Source organism: Miscanthus floridulus, chromosome 8 (assembly GCF_019320115.1).
Source record: "Miscanthus floridulus cultivar M001 chromosome 8, ASM1932011v1, whole genome shotgun sequence".
Lineage (NCBI taxonomy): Eukaryota > Viridiplantae > Streptophyta > Magnoliopsida > Poales > Poaceae > Miscanthus > Miscanthus floridulus.
Genome location: NC_089587.1, coordinates 42727426 through 42750994, shown reverse-complemented (window position 1 = coordinate 42750994; position 23569 = coordinate 42727426). Strand labels below are relative to the sequence as shown.

The 23569-nt window shown below is 46.9% G+C and overlaps 2 protein-coding genes across 2 annotated transcripts; both read left to right on the top strand.

Moving 5' to 3' along the window:
* Positions 1-2980: 2980 nt before the first annotated feature.
* Positions 2981-4947, top strand: LOC136471779 (NAC domain-containing protein 45-like). The gene is made up of 3 exons (XM_066469533.1): positions 2981-3282; positions 3415-3707; positions 4317-4947. The coding sequence occupies exons 1-3, from the start codon at positions 3096-3098 to the stop codon at positions 4725-4727; spliced, it is 891 nt and encodes a 296-aa protein (XP_066325630.1). The 5' UTR covers positions 2981-3095; the 3' UTR covers positions 4728-4947.
* A 3584-nt stretch (positions 4948-8531) lies between these two features.
* LOC136471778 (NAC domain-containing protein 45-like) lies at positions 8532-10498 on the top strand. Its single transcript, XM_066469532.1, has 3 exons — positions 8532-8833; positions 8966-9258; positions 9868-10498. The coding sequence occupies exons 1-3, from the start codon at positions 8647-8649 to the stop codon at positions 10276-10278; spliced, it is 891 nt and encodes a 296-aa protein (XP_066325629.1). The 5' UTR covers positions 8532-8646; the 3' UTR covers positions 10279-10498.
* Positions 10499-23569: the final 13071 nt, after the last annotated feature.

Genomic DNA, 23569 nt, shown 5'->3' with positions numbered 1-23569 from the left:
GTCCGGATATTCAGCCTGTTCGCTGATCGGTTTCTGCACTGATAAGCTTGACTGATGCAGGGTTATTGTGAAAAAAAACACTGTTGACTGACTGATAAATCCTGACTAAAACTAAAAAGCAAACAGGAATTGGGTCATATACCACCTCCAAACACCGACGTACTCCTACTGTGGACTGTGGTACCGTGGTCCCAGTTTGGACGGAGCTCAGCTCGGGTGTGAGCTGGCAGCAGATGGTGAGTGGTGACAGGAGGGACATGGACCGGGAGCCTCGCTCTTCCCGGTCGACTTGATGCCGGTGGGCACGAATCGTCGTAAACGCCCACGCCCGCCACCCATCGGATGTGTTCGACTATCTCTAGTAACGCACTGCGACGTGACGAGACTTAAATTTCGAAAAATCATAACCCTTTAATACGACATCGGATGAAGATAATTTTTATATGTAAATTATAGACCTCGATGAGATCTACAACTTTATAGTTTTAATTTTTTTTCATTTGAGGACAGTAAGATGCTCGAAAAAATAATATAAAATTTCAGCACCATAATAATCGTCTACTGACGCTTGCCGCATTAGAGCACTAATATATTATTTGTATGGAGTTAAATGAAAATACTTTCTATACCAAAGTTGTAGCTCTCAATGAGATCTACAACTTTGTAGTTTTGAGTTTTTTCATTTGATGACGTTAAGATGCTCAAAAAAATAATATAAAATTTCGGCGCCTCCTGAAAATAGAAAACCGCTTTTTGAAAGCAGCCGAGGACCAAATTTGTCCGGTTTTGATAATTGGAGGATGCTTCTTAACCGGTTTTTATAGTTAAAGGTTGAAAATCGAACTTCGACACGAGTTGAGGGTTAAAAAGTGTACTTTACCCTATTATATACTCCTATATATAGTTCCAATGCCAGCCAGGTTAGCATCGCTGAATAAAGCAGCGTGAACATTCACCCTTGATTGGTCCCGGCCGGCCTTGGCAGCTTATCCGTCGCTTCTTTTACGGTATGACATGTGTTCCATTTCATTGTCCATGATCTTCGTTCGTGATCAAGAGGACACGTACAGTACTACAGTCACATCACAGTCAAATAAGATACTCGATCCATATTAAACTTTCTGTACCTCTTGGCCGAGTTTATTTCGTCCCACGGAATTTTTAATGTTACAAGCATATTATATATTATTGTATTATAGATATAGTGGTGCCGTACATGCATGCTGGACTGCTGGTCCAGCTACACAGGGCGAGAGCGAGATGAGTCAAAGTCGATCATGGCAATGCAAGTCTCGTCGCAAATTCTGCAACCGTCTGGTCCGGTGAACAGACCGTCGCTGTCCGTGGGAGGTCGAGATCTGCAACGTCTCATTTTCTCATTCAGCAGCTAGATTACGTATACATACTCCTGCTTACATACGTACATAGAACAGGTAAAAAACGGAGATTAGAGGGTGTTTGGTTCTTTAGTCGCTCCTAAAATTCATGTCACATCGAATATTCGGATGCTAATTAGGAGGACTAAACATGAACTAATTATAAAACTAATTACATAGATGGAGGCTAATTCACGAAACGAATCTATTAAGCCTAATTAATCCATCATTAGCACATGTTCACTGTAGCATCATATTGTCAAATCGTGGACTAATTAGGCTTAATAGATTCGTCTCGCAAATTAATCTCCATCTATGTAATTGGTTTTGTAATTAATATATATTTAATGCTTCTTATTAGTATTTAAACATTCAATGTGACATGAATTTTAGGAGGAGCTGAGAACCAAACAGGAGGGCCTTGCCGGCCGCTTTCAGCACCCGGCAAGATATATAGCTAGGTGTACGTGCATGATTGGAGTCGAAAATTAAACGATCGAGCGTGTTGTGTCACGGCCCTCTTGTCGGCCGCTTTCAGCACCCGGCAAGATATATAGCTAGGTGTACGTGCATGATTGGAGTGGAAAAATCAAACGATCGAGCGAACGTCTTACAGCCTGTTCGCTTGTAAATTTTCTGTCAGAACAGTATTTTTATCTTACACCAAACTAGCTAGCAGTAAATAATCCACGATCATTTACGGCTTCCCATTAGTCTTCTTGTGTCAGACCGAGGACTATTGAGGCACATTCTCTACAGAACACACGTAGGCAATTCCTGAGGACGACACATCACGTTTGACTTGACTTATCATCAGCCGCCGCTATCAGCTGCTGGGCCATCTCTCTCGGCGGATCCGGAGATATTGAGCACTGAGGACTATTGAGGTACCTACGTAGTACGTACTACGTGCAGTGCCTTTTTCTCCCTCGATCGGCCTCTCTCTCTCTCTCCAAGGAAATTGAAATCTTAGATGATAGGACTTGTTCATGTTCATCCACTGGACGTCCCGGTTAAGGGGGTGTTTGATCCGGCTACTAAAATTTAGGAGGTGTGTCGAGAGGATGTCGCATGAGATGTTCGGATACTAATAAAAAAACAAATTACATAATCCGTCAGTACTCGACGAGACGAATTTTTTAAGCCTAATTAATCCGTCATTAGCACATGTTTATTGTAGCAAAACATTGTCAAATCATAGACTAATTAGGTGTATTTATTTATTTGTCCTAATTAATCAAAACCGTGTGAAGACTTTCCATCCTCATCCTAGGCAGGCCTCTTCCAGTTCCAGAGCAAGGATCAGGTCTCGGTCACCACCAGTGACGAAGCCAGAAAAAAATTTAGGAGGGGTTGAAACAAAAGAATGGAGGCTTTTTTATCTCTCTTAACTTTAGCCCCTCCTACCTAATACATATATACATAAAATTTTAAGAGAGGACTTAAGGGGGCTCCACATGCGCAGGATGGGTAGGGGGGCTAGAGCCCCCTAGCCCCACCGTTGGCTTCGTGCCTAGTCACCACAGCACTATAAAACCTGGCTTCCTCCTCTCTATTTCTCCCTTTCTATTGATTCCCTCCCCACCTTTTTGTGCCCACAAGCTTCCTCCTCCTCTAGAAAGCTTAGCTCTCTCTCTGCTGCAGCTGCTGCTGCATTTTTCCTCTGCTGTTCCTAGTCAAGCAGCAGTGGTCCGTAGTTCTTCAAGCAATAGATCGGCCATGGTGGAGCGTAGTGTGAAATCAGAGCATGGAGTCGACCTGTTCCTGCCTCCTGGCTTCAGGTTTCATCCCACAGACGAAGAGGTCATCACCAGCTATCTCCTGCAGAAGTTCTTGAACCCTAGCTTCGCGCCGCACGTGATCGGCGAAGTGGACCTCAACAAGTGCGAGCCATGGGATCTCCCAAGTAAGCTTCATACATGTATTACTGATTTCATTTGTTATTTCTCTTTAGATGTAGATGTAGATAGATGATTTGAGCAATATGTAATGTTTCTATGTTTTTCCCCATTTATATTGAATTGTTGACACTTATTAGGCAAGGCGAAGATGGGGGAGAAGGAGTGGTACTTCTTCTGCCACAAGGACATGAAATACCTGACGGGCACGCGCACGAACCGCGCCACCAAGGAGGGCTACTGGAAGGCCACGGGCAAGGACAGGGAGATCTTCAAGCAGCCTGGGCGTGAGCTGGTGGGGATGAAGAAGACGCTGGTGTTCTACATGGGCAGGGCTCCGCGGGGCACCAAGACCAACTGGGTGATGCACGAGTTCCGCCTCGAGGGCAAGTCCAGGCACACCAACGACTCCAACCTACGCTTCAATCCCAAGGTAGTAACCAAGGTTTAAAATAGCGGGCTATTGTAAATAGCGAAGCTACGACAGATAGTGGTTTTTAAGAAAACTAAAAAAATCAAGTAATTATTTCATAAAAACACAAGAATCATGAAAATTACTGAACACAAATATGTTTTCAAGGCTTTAGGAGTCTAGGGAATATTATTTAATATGGCATTATAGCATAATTTATGAGACTCAAGTGTTCAATTTTCTAAAAGATCAACTTAACAGCAAAAGATAAATATATAATAAGTAGATTATCACTCTAAAAGCTAAAGTTGAAATAGCAGCGCTATTTTAAAGTCACAGCTAATCAATTTAGCGACGTTAAAGCATAATATAGTGGTTATAAATGACGTAGCGGAAAAATAGAAATAACGTAGCGGGAGCTCTCTCCAGAGGCTATAGCGGCGCTATAGCGTTGCTATAGCCCGCTATTTAAATCCATGGTAGTAACGTGTGGTTCAGTTCTGTTGCTACCTCAACAACACAACTTCTTCTCGGTCGTGTTGAAAAATCGTGCCTCTTGCAGTTTTGTCAAGCGCTAGCAACTCATTTTTCCTTTATTTTTTCTCCTTAATTAACTTGCTCTATGTTCAGGATGAATGGGTCGTGTGCAAGGTGCACCACAAAGGGGGCGAAGAGGCCAGCAGCAAGAAGGCCGCCGCCGGCGAGGAGCACTACTCCTCCGCAACCGGAACGCCCAACGTCAGCTCCGTCGAGGCCGGTGAAGGCGGCGACGAGTTCCTCGTTGACTCCTTGCTGGATTACTCCAGCTACTTCAACTCCGCCGCGCCGCCGTACAACGCGGACTGCGGCTATCCTGTTCACAATGAGGAGCCGGAGCTGGCAAGAGATTGGGATCTCAATAAAAGTCCTCGGCTAGAGCTGGATCTCAATAAAAGCCCTCGGCTAGAGCTGGATCTCAATAAAAGTCCTCGGCTAGAGCTGGATCTCAATAAAAGCCCTCCGCGAGGGCTAGATGAAGCCGGAGACGACGGAGCTGAATAAAAAATAAGGGATGTGTATGAATTTGCTTTCTAATACAGCGCAACGTTGGTAGCTTCATTTCTTGTGCAGAAAGAAGCGAGGCCGCTGCCTCCCTAGGCTGCGGGAAGGAAGAGTGGGTCAGAGGGCTTTTTCACTTTTGTTAAGATGTCTAGTCGGGTCAAGGAGATTCATATAAGTGATTGACTTGTTTACTTGGGAGAAATAGCTAGGGCGGCGCAAATCCTACCTGTATCGGTACTCATTTAAAGTATGCGATACACAATCCTTTTAGTCGCGGGTGTAAGGCAAGAAATCAATTTCTGTATGGGGCACTCCCTGCTTTTCTTTTTAGATTGACTAAAGAATTTCCAAAATTGTTTAAGATTGAAAGGCTTGAACTACCCTAGCCCACAACCTGGAAGAAATAAGACCTATGGCAATCTAACAGGGTTGGTCTCACATGAGATTGACAGGAAGGAACACTACTCCTTTTCCCGATTATAAGATTTTGACCCGAGTTTTAGTTTATTGTTCAGCATAAGCGACACCTAACCACACTCAACCACGATTGGAACTGGGCAAGGTAGGGCCCAACTTGACTTTCGAGCCCTGAACTTTACGCATTGAGTCTTCTTGTAGTAAAAGACTTGCCCAAGGTACTTTTACTTACATTGAACTTAACACAGGGTCTTCTAACTGATATTTGGTAGAGAAGGAATGAGCCGGAACTATACCACTTCTTTTATCAGAAGATTATTTAACACCGATAAAGGCTTTTCTTCCACAGTCCATTGATGACCGATTCCCTGCCTTTTACTGTTTCCCCTGTACACCCATGGAATATATAAATGGTGAACAGTCCACGTATACATAGTGGCCGACTAGTACACCAGACAGGAATAATAAACGAAAGACAGAACGACAGAAAGAAGGCTTACTCCCAAGTATGGAGATCACGTTGGTACTACACTCTCTTTTAGATTATTACTAGGTAGCGTGTCCGTGCGTTGCTACGGGATAACTAACAATTTATACTAAAAGCACACGGATCGCACGATAAGATAACAATACTGTAAAAATTAAATACCAACGTTAAAGTGATATTTAATCAAATAGCAAAGTTTATGAATTTAATACAGTCACGGAGTGCGCGGCGTCGCAGGCTCACAAACTCTACGTGGGTCGGCACCACTGCAGGACCGCTCGGCACCACTCCTGGAGTGCTCGGCACCCCTCTCGGAGTGCTCGGCTCTGTTGCTGGAGTGGTCGGCACCTCCTCTCCAGCGTCTCCACCACCGTGGATGACCAAGTGCTCGACGACGAAGGTGTTGGTGAAGCCGCCAGCTTCCCCCGTGCCCGGACTGTCCTAGTCCCAGGCCGCCTTCTCGTCGAACACGACGTCACGCGAGATAATTGCCGCATTAGAGCACTAATATATTATTTGTATGGAGTTAAATGAAAATACTTTCTATACCAAAGTTGTAGCTCTCAATGAGATCTACAACTTTGTAGTTTTGAGTTTTTTCATTTGATGACGTTAAGATGCTCAAAAAAATAATATAAAATTTCGGCGCCTCCTGAAAATAGAAAACCGCTTTTTGAAAGCAGCCGAGGACCAAATTTGTCCGGTTTTGATAATTGGAGGATGCTTCTTAACCGGTTTTTATAGTTAAAGGTTGAAAATCGAACTTCGACACGAGTTGAGGGTTAAAAAGTGTACTTTACCCTATTATATACTCCTATATATAGTTCCAATGCCAGCCAGGTTAGCATCGCTGAATAAAGCAGCGTGAACATTCACCCTTGATTGGTCCCGGCCGGCCTTGGCAGCTTATCCGTCGCTTCTTTTACGGTATGACATGTGTTCCATTTCATTGTCCATGATCTTCGTTCGTGATCAAGAGGACACGTACAGTACTACAGTCACATCACAGTCAAATAAGATACTCGATCCATATTAAACTTTCTGTACCTCTTGGCCGAGTTTATTTCGTCCCACGGAATTTTTAATGTTACAAGCATATTATATATTATTGTATTATAGATATAGTGGTGCCGTACATGCATGCTGGACTGCTGGTCCAGCTACACAGGGCGAGAGCGAGATGAGTCAAAGTCGATCATGGCAATGCAAGTCTCGTCGCAAATTCTGCAACCGTCTGGTCCGGTGAACAGACCGTCGCTGTCCGTGGGAGGTCGAGATCTGCAACGTCTCATTTTCTCATTCAGCAGCTAGATTACGTATACATACTCCTGCTTACATACGTACATAGAACAGGTAAAAAACGGAGATTAGAGGGTGTTTGGTTCTTTAGTCGCTCCTAAAATTCATGTCACATCGAATATTCGGATGCTAATTAGGAGGACTAAACATGAACTAATTATAAAACTAATTACATAGATGGAGGCTAATTCACGAAACGAATCTATTAAGCCTAATTAATCCATCATTAGCACATGTTCACTGTAGCATCATATTGTCAAATCGTGGACTAATTAGGCTTAATAGATTCGTCTCGCAAATTAATCTCCATCTATGTAATTGGTTTTGTAATTAATATATATTTAATGCTTCTTATTAGTATTTAAACATTCAATGTGACATGAATTTTAGGAGGAGCTGAGAACCAAACAGGAGGGCCTTGCCGGCCGCTTTCAGCACCCGGCAAGATATATAGCTAGGTGTACGTGCATGATTGGAGTCGAAAATTAAACGATCGAGCGTGTTGTGTCACGGCCCTCTTGTCGGCCGCTTTCAGCACCCGGCAAGATATATAGCTAGGTGTACGTGCATGATTGGAGTGGAAAAATCAAACGATCGAGCGAACGTCTTACAGCCTGTTCGCTTGTAAATTTTCTGTCAGAACAGTATTTTTATCTTACACCAAACTAGCTAGCAGTAAATAATCCACGATCATTTACGGCTTCCCATTAGTCTTCTTGTGTCAGACCGAGGACTATTGAGGCACATTCTCTACAGAACACACGTAGGCAATTCCTGAGGACGACACATCACGTTTGACTTGACTTATCATCAGCCGCCGCTATCAGCTGCTGGGCCATCTCTCTCGGCGGATCCGGAGATATTGAGCACTGAGGACTATTGAGGTACCTACGTAGTACGTACTACGTGCAGTGCCTTTTTCTCCCTCGATCGGCCTCTCTCTCTCTCTCCAAGGAAATTGAAATCTTAGATGATAGGACTTGTTCATGTTCATCCACTGGACGTCCCGGTTAAGGGGGTGTTTGATCCGGCTACTAAAATTTAGGAGGTGTGTCGAGAGGATGTCGCATGAGATGTTCGGATACTAATAAAAAAACAAATTACATAATCCGTCAGTACTCGACGAGACGAATTTTTTAAGCCTAATTAATCCGTCATTAGCACATGTTTATTGTAGCAAAACATTGTCAAATCATAGACTAATTAGGTGTATTTATTTATTTGTCCTAATTAATCAAAACCGTGTGAAGACTTTCCATCCTCATCCTAGGCAGGCCTCTTCCAGTTCCAGAGCAAGGATCAGGTCTCGGTCACCACCAGTGACGAAGCCAGAAAAAAATTTAGGAGGGGTTGAAACAAAAGAATGGAGGCTTTTTTATCTCTCTTAACTTTAGCCCCTCCTACCTAATACATATATACATAAAATTTTAAGAGAGGACTTAAGGGGGCTCCACATGCGCAGGATGGGTAGGGGGGCTAGAGCCCCCTAGCCCCACCGTTGGCTTCGTGCCTAGTCACCACAGCACTATAAAACCTGGCTTCCTCCTCTCTATTTCTCCCTTTCTATTGATTCCCTCCCCACCTTTTTGTGCCCACAAGCTTCCTCCTCCTCTAGAAAGCTTAGCTCTCTCTCTGCTGCAGCTGCTGCTGCATTTTTCCTCTGCTGTTCCTAGTCAAGCAGCAGTGGTCCGTAGTTCTTCAAGCAATAGATCGGCCATGGTGGAGCGTAGTGTGAAATCAGAGCATGGAGTCGACCTGTTCCTGCCTCCTGGCTTCAGGTTTCATCCCACAGACGAAGAGGTCATCACCAGCTATCTCCTGCAGAAGTTCTTGAACCCTAGCTTCGCGCCGCACGTGATCGGCGAAGTGGACCTCAACAAGTGCGAGCCATGGGATCTCCCAAGTAAGCTTCATACATGTATTACTGATTTCATTTGTTATTTCTCTTTAGATGTAGATGTAGATAGATGATTTGAGCAATATGTAATGTTTCTATGTTTTTCCCCATTTATATTGAATTGTTGACACTTATTAGGCAAGGCGAAGATGGGGGAGAAGGAGTGGTACTTCTTCTGCCACAAGGACATGAAATACCTGACGGGCACGCGCACGAACCGCGCCACCAAGGAGGGCTACTGGAAGGCCACGGGCAAGGACAGGGAGATCTTCAAGCAGCCTGGGCGTGAGCTGGTGGGGATGAAGAAGACGCTGGTGTTCTACATGGGCAGGGCTCCGCGGGGCACCAAGACCAACTGGGTGATGCACGAGTTCCGCCTCGAGGGCAAGTCCAGGCACACCAACGACTCCAACCTACGCTTCAATCCCAAGGTAGTAACCAAGGTTTAAAATAGCGGGCTATTGTAAATAGCGAAGCTACGACAGATAGTGGTTTTTAAGAAAACTAAAAAAATCAAGTAATTATTTCATAAAAACACAAGAATCATGAAAATTACTGAACACAAATATGTTTTCAAGGCTTTAGGAGTCTAGGGAATATTATTTAATATGGCATTATAGCATAATTTATGAGACTCAAGTGTTCAATTTTCTAAAAGATCAACTTAACAGCAAAAGATAAATATATAATAAGTAGATTATCACTCTAAAAGCTAAAGTTGAAATAGCAGCGCTATTTTAAAGTCACAGCTAATCAATTTAGCGACGTTAAAGCATAATATAGTGGTTATAAATGACGTAGCGGAAAAATAGAAATAACGTAGCGGGAGCTCTCTCCAGAGGCTATAGCGGCGCTATAGCGTTGCTATAGCCCGCTATTTAAATCCATGGTAGTAACGTGTGGTTCAGTTCTGTTGCTACCTCAACAACACAACTTCTTCTCGGTCGTGTTGAAAAATCGTGCCTCTTGCAGTTTTGTCAAGCGCTAGCAACTCATTTTTCCTTTATTTTTTCTCCTTAATTAACTTGCTCTATGTTCAGGATGAATGGGTCGTGTGCAAGGTGCACCACAAAGGGGGCGAAGAGGCCAGCAGCAAGAAGGCCGCCGCCGGCGAGGAGCACTACTCCTCCGCAACCGGAACGCCCAACGTCAGCTCCGTCGAGGCCGGTGAAGGCGGCGACGAGTTCCTCGTTGACTCCTTGCTGGATTACTCCAGCTACTTCAACTCCGCCGCGCCGCCGTACAACGCGGACTGCGGCTATCCTGTTCACAATGAGGAGCCGGAGCTGGCAAGAGATTGGGATCTCAATAAAAGTCCTCGGCTAGAGCTGGATCTCAATAAAAGCCCTCGGCTAGAGCTGGATCTCAATAAAAGTCCTCGGCTAGAGCTGGATCTCAATAAAAGCCCTCCGCGAGGGCTAGATGAAGCCGGAGACGACGGAGCTGAATAAAAAATAAGGGATGTGTATGAATTTGCTTTCTAATACAGCGCAACGTTGGTAGCTTCATTTCTTGTGCAGAAAGAAGCGAGGCCGCTGCCTCCCTAGGCTGCGGGAAGGAAGAGTGGGTCAGAGGGCTTTTTCACTTTTGTTAAGATGTCTAGTCGGGTCAAGGAGATTCATATAAGTGATTGACTTGTTTACTTGGGAGAAATAGCTAGGGCGGCGCAAATCCTACCTGTATCGGTACTCATTTAAAGTATGCGATACACAATCCTTTTAGTCGCGGGTGTAAGGCAAGAAATCAATTTCTGTATGGGGCACTCCCTGCTTTTCTTTTTAGATTGACTAAAGAATTTCCAAAATTGTTTAAGATTGAAAGGCTTGAACTACCCTAGCCCACAACCTGGAAGAAATAAGACCTATGGCAATCTAACAGGGTTGGTCTCACATGAGATTGACAGGAAGGAACACTACTCCTTTTCCCGATTATAAGATTTTGACCCGAGTTTTAGTTTATTGTTCAGCATAAGCGACACCTAACCACACTCAACCACGATTGGAACTGGGCAAGGTAGGGCCCAACTTGACTTTCGAGCCCTGAACTTTACGCATTGAGTCTTCTTGTAGTAAAAGACTTGCCCAAGGTACTTTTACTTACATTGAACTTAACACAGGGTCTTCTAACTGATATTTGGTAGAGAAGGAATGAGCCGGAACTATACCACTTCTTTTATCAGAAGATTATTTAACACCGATAAAGGCTTTTCTTCCACAGTCCATTGATGACCGATTCCCTGCCTTTTACTGTTTCCCCTGTACACCCATGGAATATATAAATGGTGAACAGTCCACGTATACATAGTGGCCGACTAGTACACCAGACAGGAATAATAAACGAAAGACAGAACGACAGAAAGAAGGCTTACTCCCAAGTATGGAGATCACGTTGGTACTACACTCTCTTTTAGATTATTACTAGGTAGCGTGTCCGTGCGTTGCTACGGGATAACTAACAATTTATACTAAAAGCACACGGATCGCACGATAAGATAACAATACTGTAAAAATTAAATACCAACGTTAAAGTGATATTTAATCAAATAGCAAAGTTTATGAATTTAATACAGTCACGGAGTGCGCGGCGTCGCAGGCTCACAAACTCTACGTGGGTCGGCACCACTGCAGGACCGCTCGGCACCACTCCTGGAGTGCTCGGCACCCCTCTCGGAGTGCTCGGCTCTGTTGCTGGAGTGGTCGGCACCTCCTCTCCAGCGTCTCCACCACCGTGGATGACCAAGTGCTCGACGACGAAGGTGTTGGTGAAGCCGCCAGCTTCCCCCGTGCCCGGACTGTCCTAGTCCCAGGCCGCCTTCTCGTCGAACACGACGTCACGCGAGATAACCACCTTGCCTCTGCGTGGGTCGTAGAGCCGGTACGCCTTGGTAGCTTCCACGTAACCTAGGAGCACCATCGGTGTGCTTCTGTCCTCTATTTTGGTGAGGACCGGCTTCGTCTTCCTGACGTGGCCGATGCAGCTGAATGTCCGAAGGAAAGACACGCTTAGCTTGCGCCCATACCAAGCTTCGAATGGCATCACGCCCTTCAGGGCCTTTGTGGGCGCGCGGCTGAAGATGAACACCGCCGTGGTCACCGCCTCTCCCCAGAACTTTGCCGGCATGCTTTTGGCCTTCATCATGGATCGAGCCATGCCAACTACCGTCTGGTTCCGCCGCTCCACCATGCCATTCTGCTGTGGCGAGTACGGCGCGGTGTGGTGTCGCACCACACCCTGATCCGCGTAGTACGCAGCGAACTCCACCAAAGTGAATTCGTCGCCGCGATCAGTCCGCAGCACGCGCAGCTTCTTGCTGCTCTCCGCCTCCACGCGCGCCTTGAACTTCTTGATCGCCTCCGCTGTCTCGTCCTTGCTCGTCAGGAGTTGCAGCCACATATAGCGACTGCAATCATCCACGAGCAGGAGGAAGTACCATCGACCACCATTTGTGGCTGGCGTGAATGGCCCGCAGATATCGCCGTGGACGAGCTCGAGAGCGTCCGCCGCGCGATACTTGGCCGCCGTTGGGAACGACAGCCTCCTCTGCTTCCTGGCCAGGCAGCTGTCACACAGCTCGCCTGCGTGCTTGATGTGGGGCAGCCCTCGGACCATCTTCTCCAGCCGACCGAGCGCGTCGAAGCTAAGATGGCCGAACCGGGCATGCCACAGCCACGGCTCCTCCGTGTGCCGTGCATCCAAGCAGATGGGTTGCTCCACCTTCAAGTCGAGCAGGTACAGCCGGTTCTGGGACCTCTTCACCTTGGCAAGAAGTCGCTGCTCCCGGTCCCTGATCCTGAGGACACCGTCCTTGATCAGTACCTCACTGACGCGCTCATCCAGCTGGCTAATGCTGATGATGCTTCAACGCAGCTGCAGGATGTAATATACATCCATCAGCGCGCGGTGCTCACTGTTCTGGCACCTGAAGATGATGGTGCCGCACCCTCGGATCGCCACCCTTAAGCCGTCACCGAACTTCACCGTGCCGGTCACGTTGCCGTCGAGCTCAGAGAAGGCTTCCTTGGAGCCCGTCATGTAGTTGCTGGCGCCGGAGTCCAGGTACCACCGCTGCTCCTGCTCGCCGCCCACACGTCCGAGGTGGACTTGGGCGCATGGTTCGTCGAGGTTGACAGCCTTCAAAGCCTTAACCGTGGTCGGCTCTGCTGCTGGAGGTGTCCGCTCCGCTGTTGGAGTGCTCGGCTCCACTAGTGCCGGCCCTAGGGGTAGGGCACGAGGTGCGACCGCCGAGGGCCCAAGCGGAGAAGGGGGCCAAGCCTAGGTATATAAACCCCAGGTCATATAGTCCATTAGGCATTAGCAAATTAATGAGAAGAGAGACAGAACTGGCCAGGCGGCCCAAAAAGATAATATCGGCATTTCTTTCCTAGTTTCTTTTTTTCACGGCCCTCGGGTAGAGAGGAGGCGAGGAGTCACGCTGCATACAGCACACTCTGGTCGTGAGTTTATATGGAGACTCGTCTCCTTCCTATAGCCGCACCGACGAGCAGCTGAGGTAGCAGTGGCACAGGTGGGGTCAACTCTCAATGTTCAAATTAGAGGAGTCGGCGAGACCTAGAGATGGAACAACACCAGCCGCCCAGTTACAACAATCATGCATCAAGACTTTTCCACGGTCACTCTGGTCTGGACGGGCAACAGCGAAGATTAAGATGAGCGGACGGATCGATGGTGAATGGCGCCAGATAGGAATATACATAGTTGATGATATCAGAATTTAACAGATAGAGATCTTAGTACTTGATTACCTTGAGTCTCAATGAAGAACGTACCATTAGGAAGCAACGGCGACGCCGACGACTGGCCCTGGCCGTATCTCAACAGCGTGTGGGGAAGGAACCCCCCCCCCCCACCACACACACACACACACACTTTTTCTGGTCAACTAGCAGAGATCTGTTTGTGTAGGCAACTCCATCTGGTTTGTGCGGTAGATGGGTCTTTTGGGTGGGAATTTGGGAGGGAAAATCCAATTCGAGAGGGAAACTAATTCTGGTGCATCCAAAAAGATGTTCCAACCTTTGTTCTGGTGCATCAAAAAGATGTTCCAACCTTTGTTTTGTGCGGGAGATAAGGGAGTTATGGTTTTCGAGTCCTAATATCTAAAATTTAGGTAGGAAAGATTTTATTATCATAGTATTTTGAGGGAAAACTAATACTGAGATATACTTTGGTGATATAAGCTTTATAGCCAAAAACGTATTGACCGCGTCACTAGAAAAAATTATATGTACAAAAGCCACGTCAAATAATTTTTTTTATAATAATACATTATTAGCCATGTCAACTAATTTTGTTCCACCGCTCCATATCGTTATATATCAAACTCCTTGCAGCAGCCATAATAATCTAGGGTCAATTAGATCATGTTCATGTCGATGTCGTTACAAAAGTGGTGTTTCTGAGTCACACCACTAATCCTTACTTAATAGGGTTGGTGCCATTATAATATTTTACGAAATTTGAAATACATCACCTTATATGTTTATACCGTGTCTTTGGGCCCATGTGAATATATATTGACAACTATTATGTATTTTCATGTGGGCAAAAATGTCCCTCTTACTTCCCTCTCTCCCTCTTGCCTCTCCATTCACGTAGCCTCTCTCCCTCTCTTTGTAGTCTTCTCCATCTTCATTCGGACCTTGCTACGCCGCCTACCTGTCCCGCACCGTCTTAACCCATGTCGCTAGAGGTGCCACCGGCAATGATGGATGGCGGGTGGTGGCCTAGTGGGCCTGCAAGCAGCGATTGACAAAAGAACGGTTTGTGAGGAGCTTCAAATAATGATGCTGGGAGGTGGAACAAAATTAGTTGATGTGGCTAATATATTATAAAACAAAATTATTCGACGTGGTTTTGTACACATATATTTTTCTTGACATGGTTAATACATTTGTGGTTGTAATAAGCTTATCACCAAAGTCTATCTAAGTTTCAGTTTTTCCTCCAAATACTATGATAAAAAATCTTTCACACTAATAAAATAAATTAAATTATTATATTACCTAGAAATAGAAACAATGTTTCCCTTATCCCACGCAAAACAAAGCTTGGAATTGTTTTTGATGTACCGGAGTTAGTTTCCCGCCTGAGTTGGATTTTTCCTGTCAACATTCCCACCAAAAACGCCCATCTACTGCACAAACTAGGCCCCGTTTGGCAGGGCTTCACTTCACTAGTGAAGCTATTTTTTTTTGCTTTAGCTCCACGAACAGTTCCACTGGTGGAGCTGAAGCAGTTTTGGTAAACCGTTTGGTAAAATGGCTTCCTTGTGAGAGCATGTTTTAGGGGCCTGGAGGAGGAGCCGGGAGAAGCCACTTTTTTTTGGCTCCATCCCACCTCAAATCACTGTGAGAGTATGTTTTTAGGACTTCACAAGTGAAGCTATTTTACTTTACCCCGTTTAGTAGAAAACGGCTCCAAATGGCTTCTGAAGCCGGTGGAGAAGCCCTGCCAAACAGGATCTAGATATGGAGTTGCCTATACGTACGGATCTCTAGTTGACCAGAAAAAAGGAGGTCCCCTTCCCCACGTGCCGCGGAGATACGGCCAGGGCCAGCGTCGTCGACGCCACGGGGAGGAAGCCGCCGTCCCATCCCTTAGGGAGACCGCTCCATCGGCCACCGCAACGAACCACTGTCCACGGCAAACGACACAACTACACACTCCGGCAAGCTGAGCCAACAGCCGAAGCGGTAATCTGTTTCTGGAGGCTAGCAGTTTATTTTATTGTTATATGCTATTACATGGTAGCGCGCCCGTACGTTGCTACGGCATAGTTAAACTTTTGTATAGTAAAAATACACGGATCGCACGATAAGATAACAATACTGTGAAATTAAATACCGATGTTAAAGTGACATTTAATCCAAAAAGCAAAGCTCGTGAAATTAACACAGTCACAGAGAGCATGGTGGCAAAAACCACAGCCCAGTGACCCAATTCTAGCCCGCAACAGTAAGTCAGTAACTGGCTAGGAAACCACCCCCAGAGAAGAGATCACAAGCAACTCATTGTGGCAGAACCACCCGAAATAGCGTACTTACGGAGGCGCTCGTCTTCCACCAGACACTAAGCACCCCGAAAGCGAGCTACAGCGAGCGGTGTCCGTCGGGCACACCCCGAGGGAGAACCCGAAAGATCCACATTTTTCCCAAGGATCCAATAATGAAAACGAGTTACAATACTTGTCCATTTCATACATCAGAGTTTCTTAAAAAGTACATTATTACAATACCAAATACCAGAGTGCGGAATAATAAACAGCGGAATTTAATTAAACATCTAGCGATAAGGGACGAGGATTCCGTCTGAGCCCACCAGAAGAATCCTCCAAACAAGGTACTTCTCATGCATCACCTGCAACAGGGGTAAATAAACCCTGAGTACACAATGTACTCGCAAGACTTATCCGACTAGTGGGAATAATTTCCTGACTCCAAGGAATATGAGAGGCTTTATGGTTTGCTGGTTTTCTTTAGCAAAATAGCACTAACAGTGAGTCCTTATTCATGTCTTATTATAAGCCGTATTAAGTTATCATCTAGCCAGTCTATATAAGCACCTGTTCTACTTTCAAGCAAGAGTTGAGCAATCAGTTCCATTCTTCTCCTTTCAACTTCCTAGTTCTTACTACGATGCTAGAGTTAAGACAAGCCGTACCTGACTCGGCGGCGATTCGCGAACCAATGTGCCCAGCTGGGTGCCCCGAAACACACGCCCCTGCTTGTACCCCAGGCACAAGCAGGACCTAACCCATCACTCTCCTGTCCCGGGTGTCCAGGTCCCCGTCCAAACTTGGACTCCAAGCCCCCACTCCTGAGTCCCGGACTCAGTGCGGTGCAAGGACCTCCACCACCTCCTCTTCCCATCAGTCGGTCCGAAAAGAGCCGGATCCGCGACAAGAGAGCAACAAGCCTTCCCTACGCCCATACCCAAGTATGCGCTCGGGACAATAGATCTGTGACTTGCCTAGCGTCCATTGCAACGACCGGTCCTTAATTAACACAGACAGGGAAAAGTGTAACCAAGTCATGCCCTGTTGGCCGCAGGACACAACCCCTTACACCCACCAGTACCCAAACCATATCCCTGTCCGGTCACCATTTTCCTTTCCATCATTTTATCATGAGTGATCATATTATCACCTATTTGCGAGTAACGGCAGGTTACTCACGCTACCGATATCCTGAGCATAGCAGCTACTCGACCTGTACTAGTAGGACTCATAGGTAGATATATTTATGCATGTAGTATCCATAAAATGCCTGTAACGTAAATGTACATTATAGATATATATTCAGTGATCATTTAAAAATAGGGGTTATGCACCGGGGCTTGCCTTGGGCAGGTGCCGGGTCAGCAAGGTCAGCACCAACAGGCTCCTGGGCTTCCTCCTGCGCGAAGATCTCCTCCTCGTACTCCTCGATCACCTCGTCGTACTCCGGCTCGACGACGGGCACGAAGTCTACCAGCTCGTGATCTACATGCATGAAATGATGATGCAATGCTTAGGAATATAACAACAGCAGCTCTCAAAATAAAAAGTACATTGATTTAGCTACTAAGCTATGGATATCGACCACGGTACTAGGCTACCTATTGTCACCGATAACCATTTGAAGTATCATTATTGTTATAGCAACTGCGGCTATTCTTACCCCTAATGCTAGTTTACGCTATATACGATAAAGCAAAGGTAATAGCTACTCTATCTAACAACTCGTTCTAAGGCTACAAAATTTACAGCAAGTACATAATATCCTAGTGAACCTACTGTAAAATTTTCAAAGCTAAAACTATTACCGATTTGCCACAATAATTCCTACAATTATTAATCTATATAATGCTAAGCTTACTAATTAAAATTTATGAACCTATCATCATAATAGCTAACTTGCAATCTAACTGTACTAATAAGTAGATGGTATTTTTGTGAACCTAACAAACTTGAGTTTCACTATTTTAGGACGTCTACACAATTTACTATCATTTATCAAAGTTCAGCGCATAACTAAATTAAATAAGCATTTCTATTTTACTGGAAATCAAGGAAACCGAATCTTAACTTGTGGCCCAACAGCGGCAGCACGGCCCAGCAGTGCCAGCGCGGGCGTGGCCCAGCGGCCAGCGCGGCCCAGTGGCCAGCGCGGCCCAGCAAGCGGCAGCGGCGGGCGTGGCCCAGCAGCCAGCGCGGCCCAGCTCGGGCAGTGCGCGCGTGCGGCAGCGGGCTAGCAGCGGCAGCGGGCCAGCAGGCCGGACGCAGGCAGGCCGCGGGCGCGAGCAGGCCCAGCGGCTGCGGAAGCAGGCCAGCGGCGGCAGCGCAGCAGTGGGCCGAGCGAGGCAGCAAATAGGTCGGACCAAGATGTATTTCAATGTATTTCGGGCTTTATTTTCCTACCTGAAAGCGGCCACAAAACATATGTGACGTAGGGGTGACGTCATGGTGACGTCAACAAGCTAACAAAACAGTACGCACCACGCACCTCAGGCTGCACTGCTTTCTTGCTCGGACGCAGTGCGGTGGAGTTCGCCGGCGCTGCTACTACCGACTTCCAAAAGAAAACTAACTATCCGCTCGCAGTGCGTATGGCTAATTGGAAAACGGTGGAGTGATGCTTGGCAAAAATATGCAGAGGCCGTTCGGAATATAAAGCGGCCGTGGTGACGAGAACCTGCATGGAAGCCCCAACATCGTACTGCAGCATAGTGACGAGTTAGGCACCGCCATGTACTGCATTCGTCCTTCACACGTGCATGATAACAAAGGGTGGGTCATCTCAGTGGTTTGGCCGGCCACCGTCCAAGACAACATGACAACAACTTGCGTGGCTTTGTGTGCAATATGAAAGGAGAGCCAATTGCATGCATGCGTTCATTAGCATTTTTGTTTAATAAAAATTCGTTTAGGACACCAATAATATAACGTGACATGAAACTTAACATTTATTTCTTGTTTCGGATAAATGTTTCAATGCCGTATATTGATTTATACTCCAATTACACACATGTATAAACAAGTATGATGCTCATGCAGAACTTAGCAAAAAGCTGTACAATGTAACACCGAGGGTGTTACAAATCTACCCCCCTAAAACAAAATCTCGACCCGAGATTTCATGTGCCTAGTGTGAGAAAATATAAATAGGAATTACATCTTGACGCAGCAACTAACTATCAAAACCAGAGAGGAGGTGGGGATAATGCTTCAATAAGTAACTCTCTTGCTCCCAGGTGGCTTCATCCTCGGAATGGTTTTGCCACTGCACTTTGTAAAACTTTATCACACTGTTCCTGGTTACTCTTTCTTTCTCATCCAGGATTTTTACAGGGTGCTCAACATAAGACAGATCTGGCTAGAGAGGAAGTCCTTCAATTTTCACAGCTTCATCAGGAACCCGCAAACATTTCTTCAGTTGTGATACATAGGAACACATCATGTACTGCAGAGAGAATATCTGGAAGTCGTAGACGGTAAGCAACTGGGTTACACCTGCTTCAGGATTTTGTAAGGGCCCACATAACGGGGAGCTAGTTTGCCATGGACACCAAACCGATGCACTCCCCTCATAGGAGATACCTTGAGGTACACATGATCCCCAACTTTAAACTCCAAAGGTCTTCTACGCTTGTCGGCATAGGCTTTCTGTCGACTCTGAGCTGCCTTCAAATGACTCTGAATAAGAACGACTTGCTCACGAGCCTCCTTGATGAATTTTGGCCCAAAGTATCCACGGTCTCCCACTTCAACCCAACTAAGTGGTGTCCGGCACTTCTTTCCATACAGAGCTTCAAATGGCGCCATGCGGATGCTTTCTTGGTAGCTATTATTGTAAGAGAATTCTGCTAGCTTCAAGCAGGCATCCCACTTCTCAGGGAAGGAAATGGCACAAGCTCTTAACATATCTTCGAGCACTTGATTTACCCTTTCGGTTTGGCCATCAGTCTGGGGGTGATAGGCTGAACTACGGAGAAGACTAGTTCCAAGACACTCCTGGAGTTGCTCCCAGAAGCGAGAGACAAAAACTGATCCCCTATCAGAGATGATAGTGAGGGGAACTCCATGTAGAGTCACAATTCGGTCCCAGTACAACTCGGCATACTGTCTAGTAGAATATTTAGTATTCACTGGGAGGAAATGAGCTGACTTGGTGAGACGATCCACAATAACCCAGATAGAGTTATAGCCTTTGGTTGTGCGGGGTAAACCCACAATGAAATCCATAGAAATATCTTCCCACTTCCAAACAGGGATGGGCAAGGGCTGTAGATATCCTAGAGTACGCATATGGTCTGCCTTAACTCTACCACAAGTGTCGCACTCGGCAACATGTCGGGTGATGTCCTGCTTCATGTTGGACCACCAGTACAAGTGACGCAGATCATGGTACATCTTATTGCTGCCAGGATGGATTGACAAGCTTTGAATGATGAGCTTCATTCAAAATCTTTCTTTTCAGCTCCTCATTGGATGGAACCACCAGTCTATCCTTGTATCTCATGACCCCCTGCTCATCAATGCTAAAGTGAGGGCCACGCCCTTCAGCCATCAACTTCCTGATGTGAGGAATCTCTTCGGGGTCTTCCTTTTGTTCCCGAATAATTTGCTCCAGCAACTCTGAGGTCAATGCAATCTGAGCTAGCACCTCTGTGTGGTGAAGTGACAAGGGTATTTCCTCAACCTGATGCGACTTACGACTTAAGGCATCAGCTACCACATTGGCTTTTCCTGGATGATAGTGGACTTCCAAATTATAATCCTTGATCAACTCTAATCCATCTCCTTTGCCTCATGTTCAACTCAGACTGAGTGAAAATATACTTAAGGCTCTTGTGGTCAGTGAAGATGTGCACTTTGTTGCCCAACAAATAATGCCTCCAAATCTTCAGAGAGTGAACTACAGCAGCTAGCTCTAAATCATGGGTAGGGTAGTTCACCTCGTGCTTCTTCAGTTGGCGCGAAGCATAAGCTATCACACGCCCCTCTTGCATAAGCACACACCCCAATCCCGTCTTCGAGGCATCACAGTAAACATCAAAGGGCCTCTCAATATCAGGTTGAGCCAATACAGGAGCAGTGGTCAGAAAAGTCTTCAGGGACTGAAAAGCTTCTTCACAAGCTGGACTCCAAACAAACTTAGCTTCTTTCTGGAGCAGCTTAGTCATGGGCTGGGCTATCTTGGAGAAATCAGGGATGAAACGCCGATAGTATCCAGCTAGCCCAAGGAACTGACGGATCTGGTGTACAGACCTAGGAGACTTCCAATCTAATACATCTTGCACCTTGCTGGGATCCACAGAAACGCCCTCGGGTGTCAACACATGTCCCAAAAACTGCACTCGATCTAACCAAAACTCACACTTGCTGAATTTAGCATACAACTGGTGCTCCCTTAGCCGAGTCAGTATTATCCGGAGGTGACAGGCATGCTCTTCATCATTCTTGGAATAGATTAAGATGTCATCGATGAATACTACCACAAACTTATCCAACTCCGGCATGAAGACTGAGTTCATCAGGTACATGAAGAAAGCCGGGGCATTGGTGAGACCGAAAGACATCACTAGGTACTCATACAACCCATACCTAGTAGAGAAAGCTGTCCTTGGTATATCTTGTGGCCTGATCTTGATCTGATGGTAGCCTGATCGGAGATCTATCTTCGAGAACACCTTGGCACCAGCTAACTGATCAAACAAAGTATCTATGCGGGGCAAGGGATACTTGTTCTTAACTGTTACCGCATTGAGGGGGCGGTAATCCACACACATCCGCAGAGTACCATCCTTCTTCTTCACGAAAATCGCTGGGCAACCCCATGGTGAAGAACTTGGGCGGATGAAACCCTTGTCCATCAACTCCTCCAGTTGCTTCTTCATTTCTGCCAGTTCTCTCGGAGCCATGCGGATACGGACGCCTGGAGATAGGAGCAGTACCAGGCTCAAGCTCAATGGAGAATTCTACCTCACGGTCTGGTGGCAATCCAGGAAGATCTTCAGGGAAAACATCTGGGAACTCACATACTACTGGAATGGAGGTAAGATCAGGAACGGCTTCAGCATGGGCAGCAACAGGTAAGACCTGGTTCTGAGGGTATGATGAGAGACATCCTATCCTTAGAAGACGGAAGCCGTAACTCTACACTTCTTCTCTTCATATCCAATACTACCCCATACACCCGCAACCAGTTCATTCCAAGAATAACATCAATGCCTTGCCCAGGCATTATCATGAACTGTAGACGGTAAGTGTGGGTGGCTAATACCAAACTTACAGTATCCGTGCGGGTATTGATGAACATCTGAGAACCCGCAGTACGGATCTTATAGGCATACGGTATAGCCAATAGTGATAAGTTGTGCCGCTCTACAAACCCCATGCTCATAAAGGAATGCGATGCACCAGAATCAAACAACACCAAAGCTGGATGGGATTCGATGGTAAACATACCAGCCATAACTGTCTCCTGCTGCACAACTTGCTGAGCATCCGTGAAGTGCACCTGACCAGATCTGCTGGGCACCTTCCTCTTGATGAAAGTCCTCTTAATAAGCCTGGAATTTGCAGACGGCTGAGACGACTGAGCTGTCTGCTGCTGAGGACACTCCCTGGCATAGTGGCCATCCTTGCCACACTTGAAACAAGCACCAGGCTTGTTCCCGAATCCCTGACGAGGTGGGACCTACTGTCCCTGAGTCTGCTGGGGCTGCACCTGCTGCTGAGGTGCCTTGTACTGAGTAGCAGAAGTCTGTGATGTCTGCTGGGGTGACCGGAACGGAGGTCCCACCGGATGGTTGATAGGGACCCCCGCCTAACAATTTGCACCTTCTGAGTATGAGGATGGCTGGAGGATCCAGCTGCCACCCGCTTCCGCTTCCAATCCGCCTGAGATGCCCACTGAAAACCCTCAAGAGCAATGGCGGCGTTCATCAGTGCCCCAAAGGTCTGATAGTTCCCCAGGTACAGTTTCTCCTGAAGAGCAGGAGTGAGACCGCGAAAGAAGCGATCCTTCTTCTTGTCATCCGTGTCCACCTGACTACCAGCATACTGAGCCAAGTGGTTAAACTGGGTCACATACTCCATTACCGTCCTGCTCCCCTGACGCAGCTCCATGAACTCGGTCACCTTCTGGTGGATAACACCAGCAGGTATGAAGAACTCGCGGAAGGCGGTGGAGAACTCCTGCCACTGTTGCCGGGTGATCCGGCAGCTCCGCGGCCTGGAAAGTCTCCCACCAGGCACCTGCGGACCCCAAAAGCTGCTGGGACTGCAAAGTGCACCTTCTGCTCGTTGGCCACTCCGAGCAGCCGAAACTTCTGCTCCAGCGTGCGAAGCCAGTGCTCCGCCTCCAACGGATCGTCCGACGGCGTGAACGTGGGCGGGTGGGTCTTGAGGAAGTCCTGGTAAGAGGACTGTCCCTCAGGACGGCGAGCACCACCCCCATTCCCACCGTTGCCTCCGGGGCCTCCACGGGCGAGACCCGCGATGGCCTATGCCATAATCTCCATGGCACGAGCTGTCTCCTGACGAGCAGCGGCTGACTCCTGACGAGCAGCCAACAACTCCACCATGACCTCCGCGGCGGACAGCGGCGGAGGCGGTGGTGGCGGCGGAAAGGATGAGGAACCAAAGGTGGAACCTCCCGAGCTCCCTCGTTGTCACGCTCAAAGGCCCGAGCACTGTCACCATGGCCCTCGTTGGCCGCTCCCGAACTGGTGCTCCCA

Bases quoted from the DNA above. Each gene is read 5' to 3' on its own strand.
- LOC136471779 (XM_066469533.1), top strand. From the start codon at position 3,096: ATGGTGGAGCGTAGTGTGAAATCAGAGCATGGAGTCGACCTGTTCCTG. The intron at 3,283-3,414 runs GTAAGCTTCATA...GACACTTATTAG, and splicing joins CGAGCCATGGGATCTCCCAA to GCAAGGCGAAGATGGGGGAG. The intron at 3,708-4,316 runs GTAGTAACCAAG...CTCTATGTTCAG, and splicing joins ACCTACGCTTCAATCCCAAG to GATGAATGGGTCGTGTGCAA.
- LOC136471778 (XM_066469532.1), top strand. From the start codon at position 8,647: ATGGTGGAGCGTAGTGTGAAATCAGAGCATGGAGTCGACCTGTTCCTG. The intron at 8,834-8,965 runs GTAAGCTTCATA...GACACTTATTAG, and splicing joins CGAGCCATGGGATCTCCCAA to GCAAGGCGAAGATGGGGGAG. The intron at 9,259-9,867 runs GTAGTAACCAAG...CTCTATGTTCAG, and splicing joins ACCTACGCTTCAATCCCAAG to GATGAATGGGTCGTGTGCAA.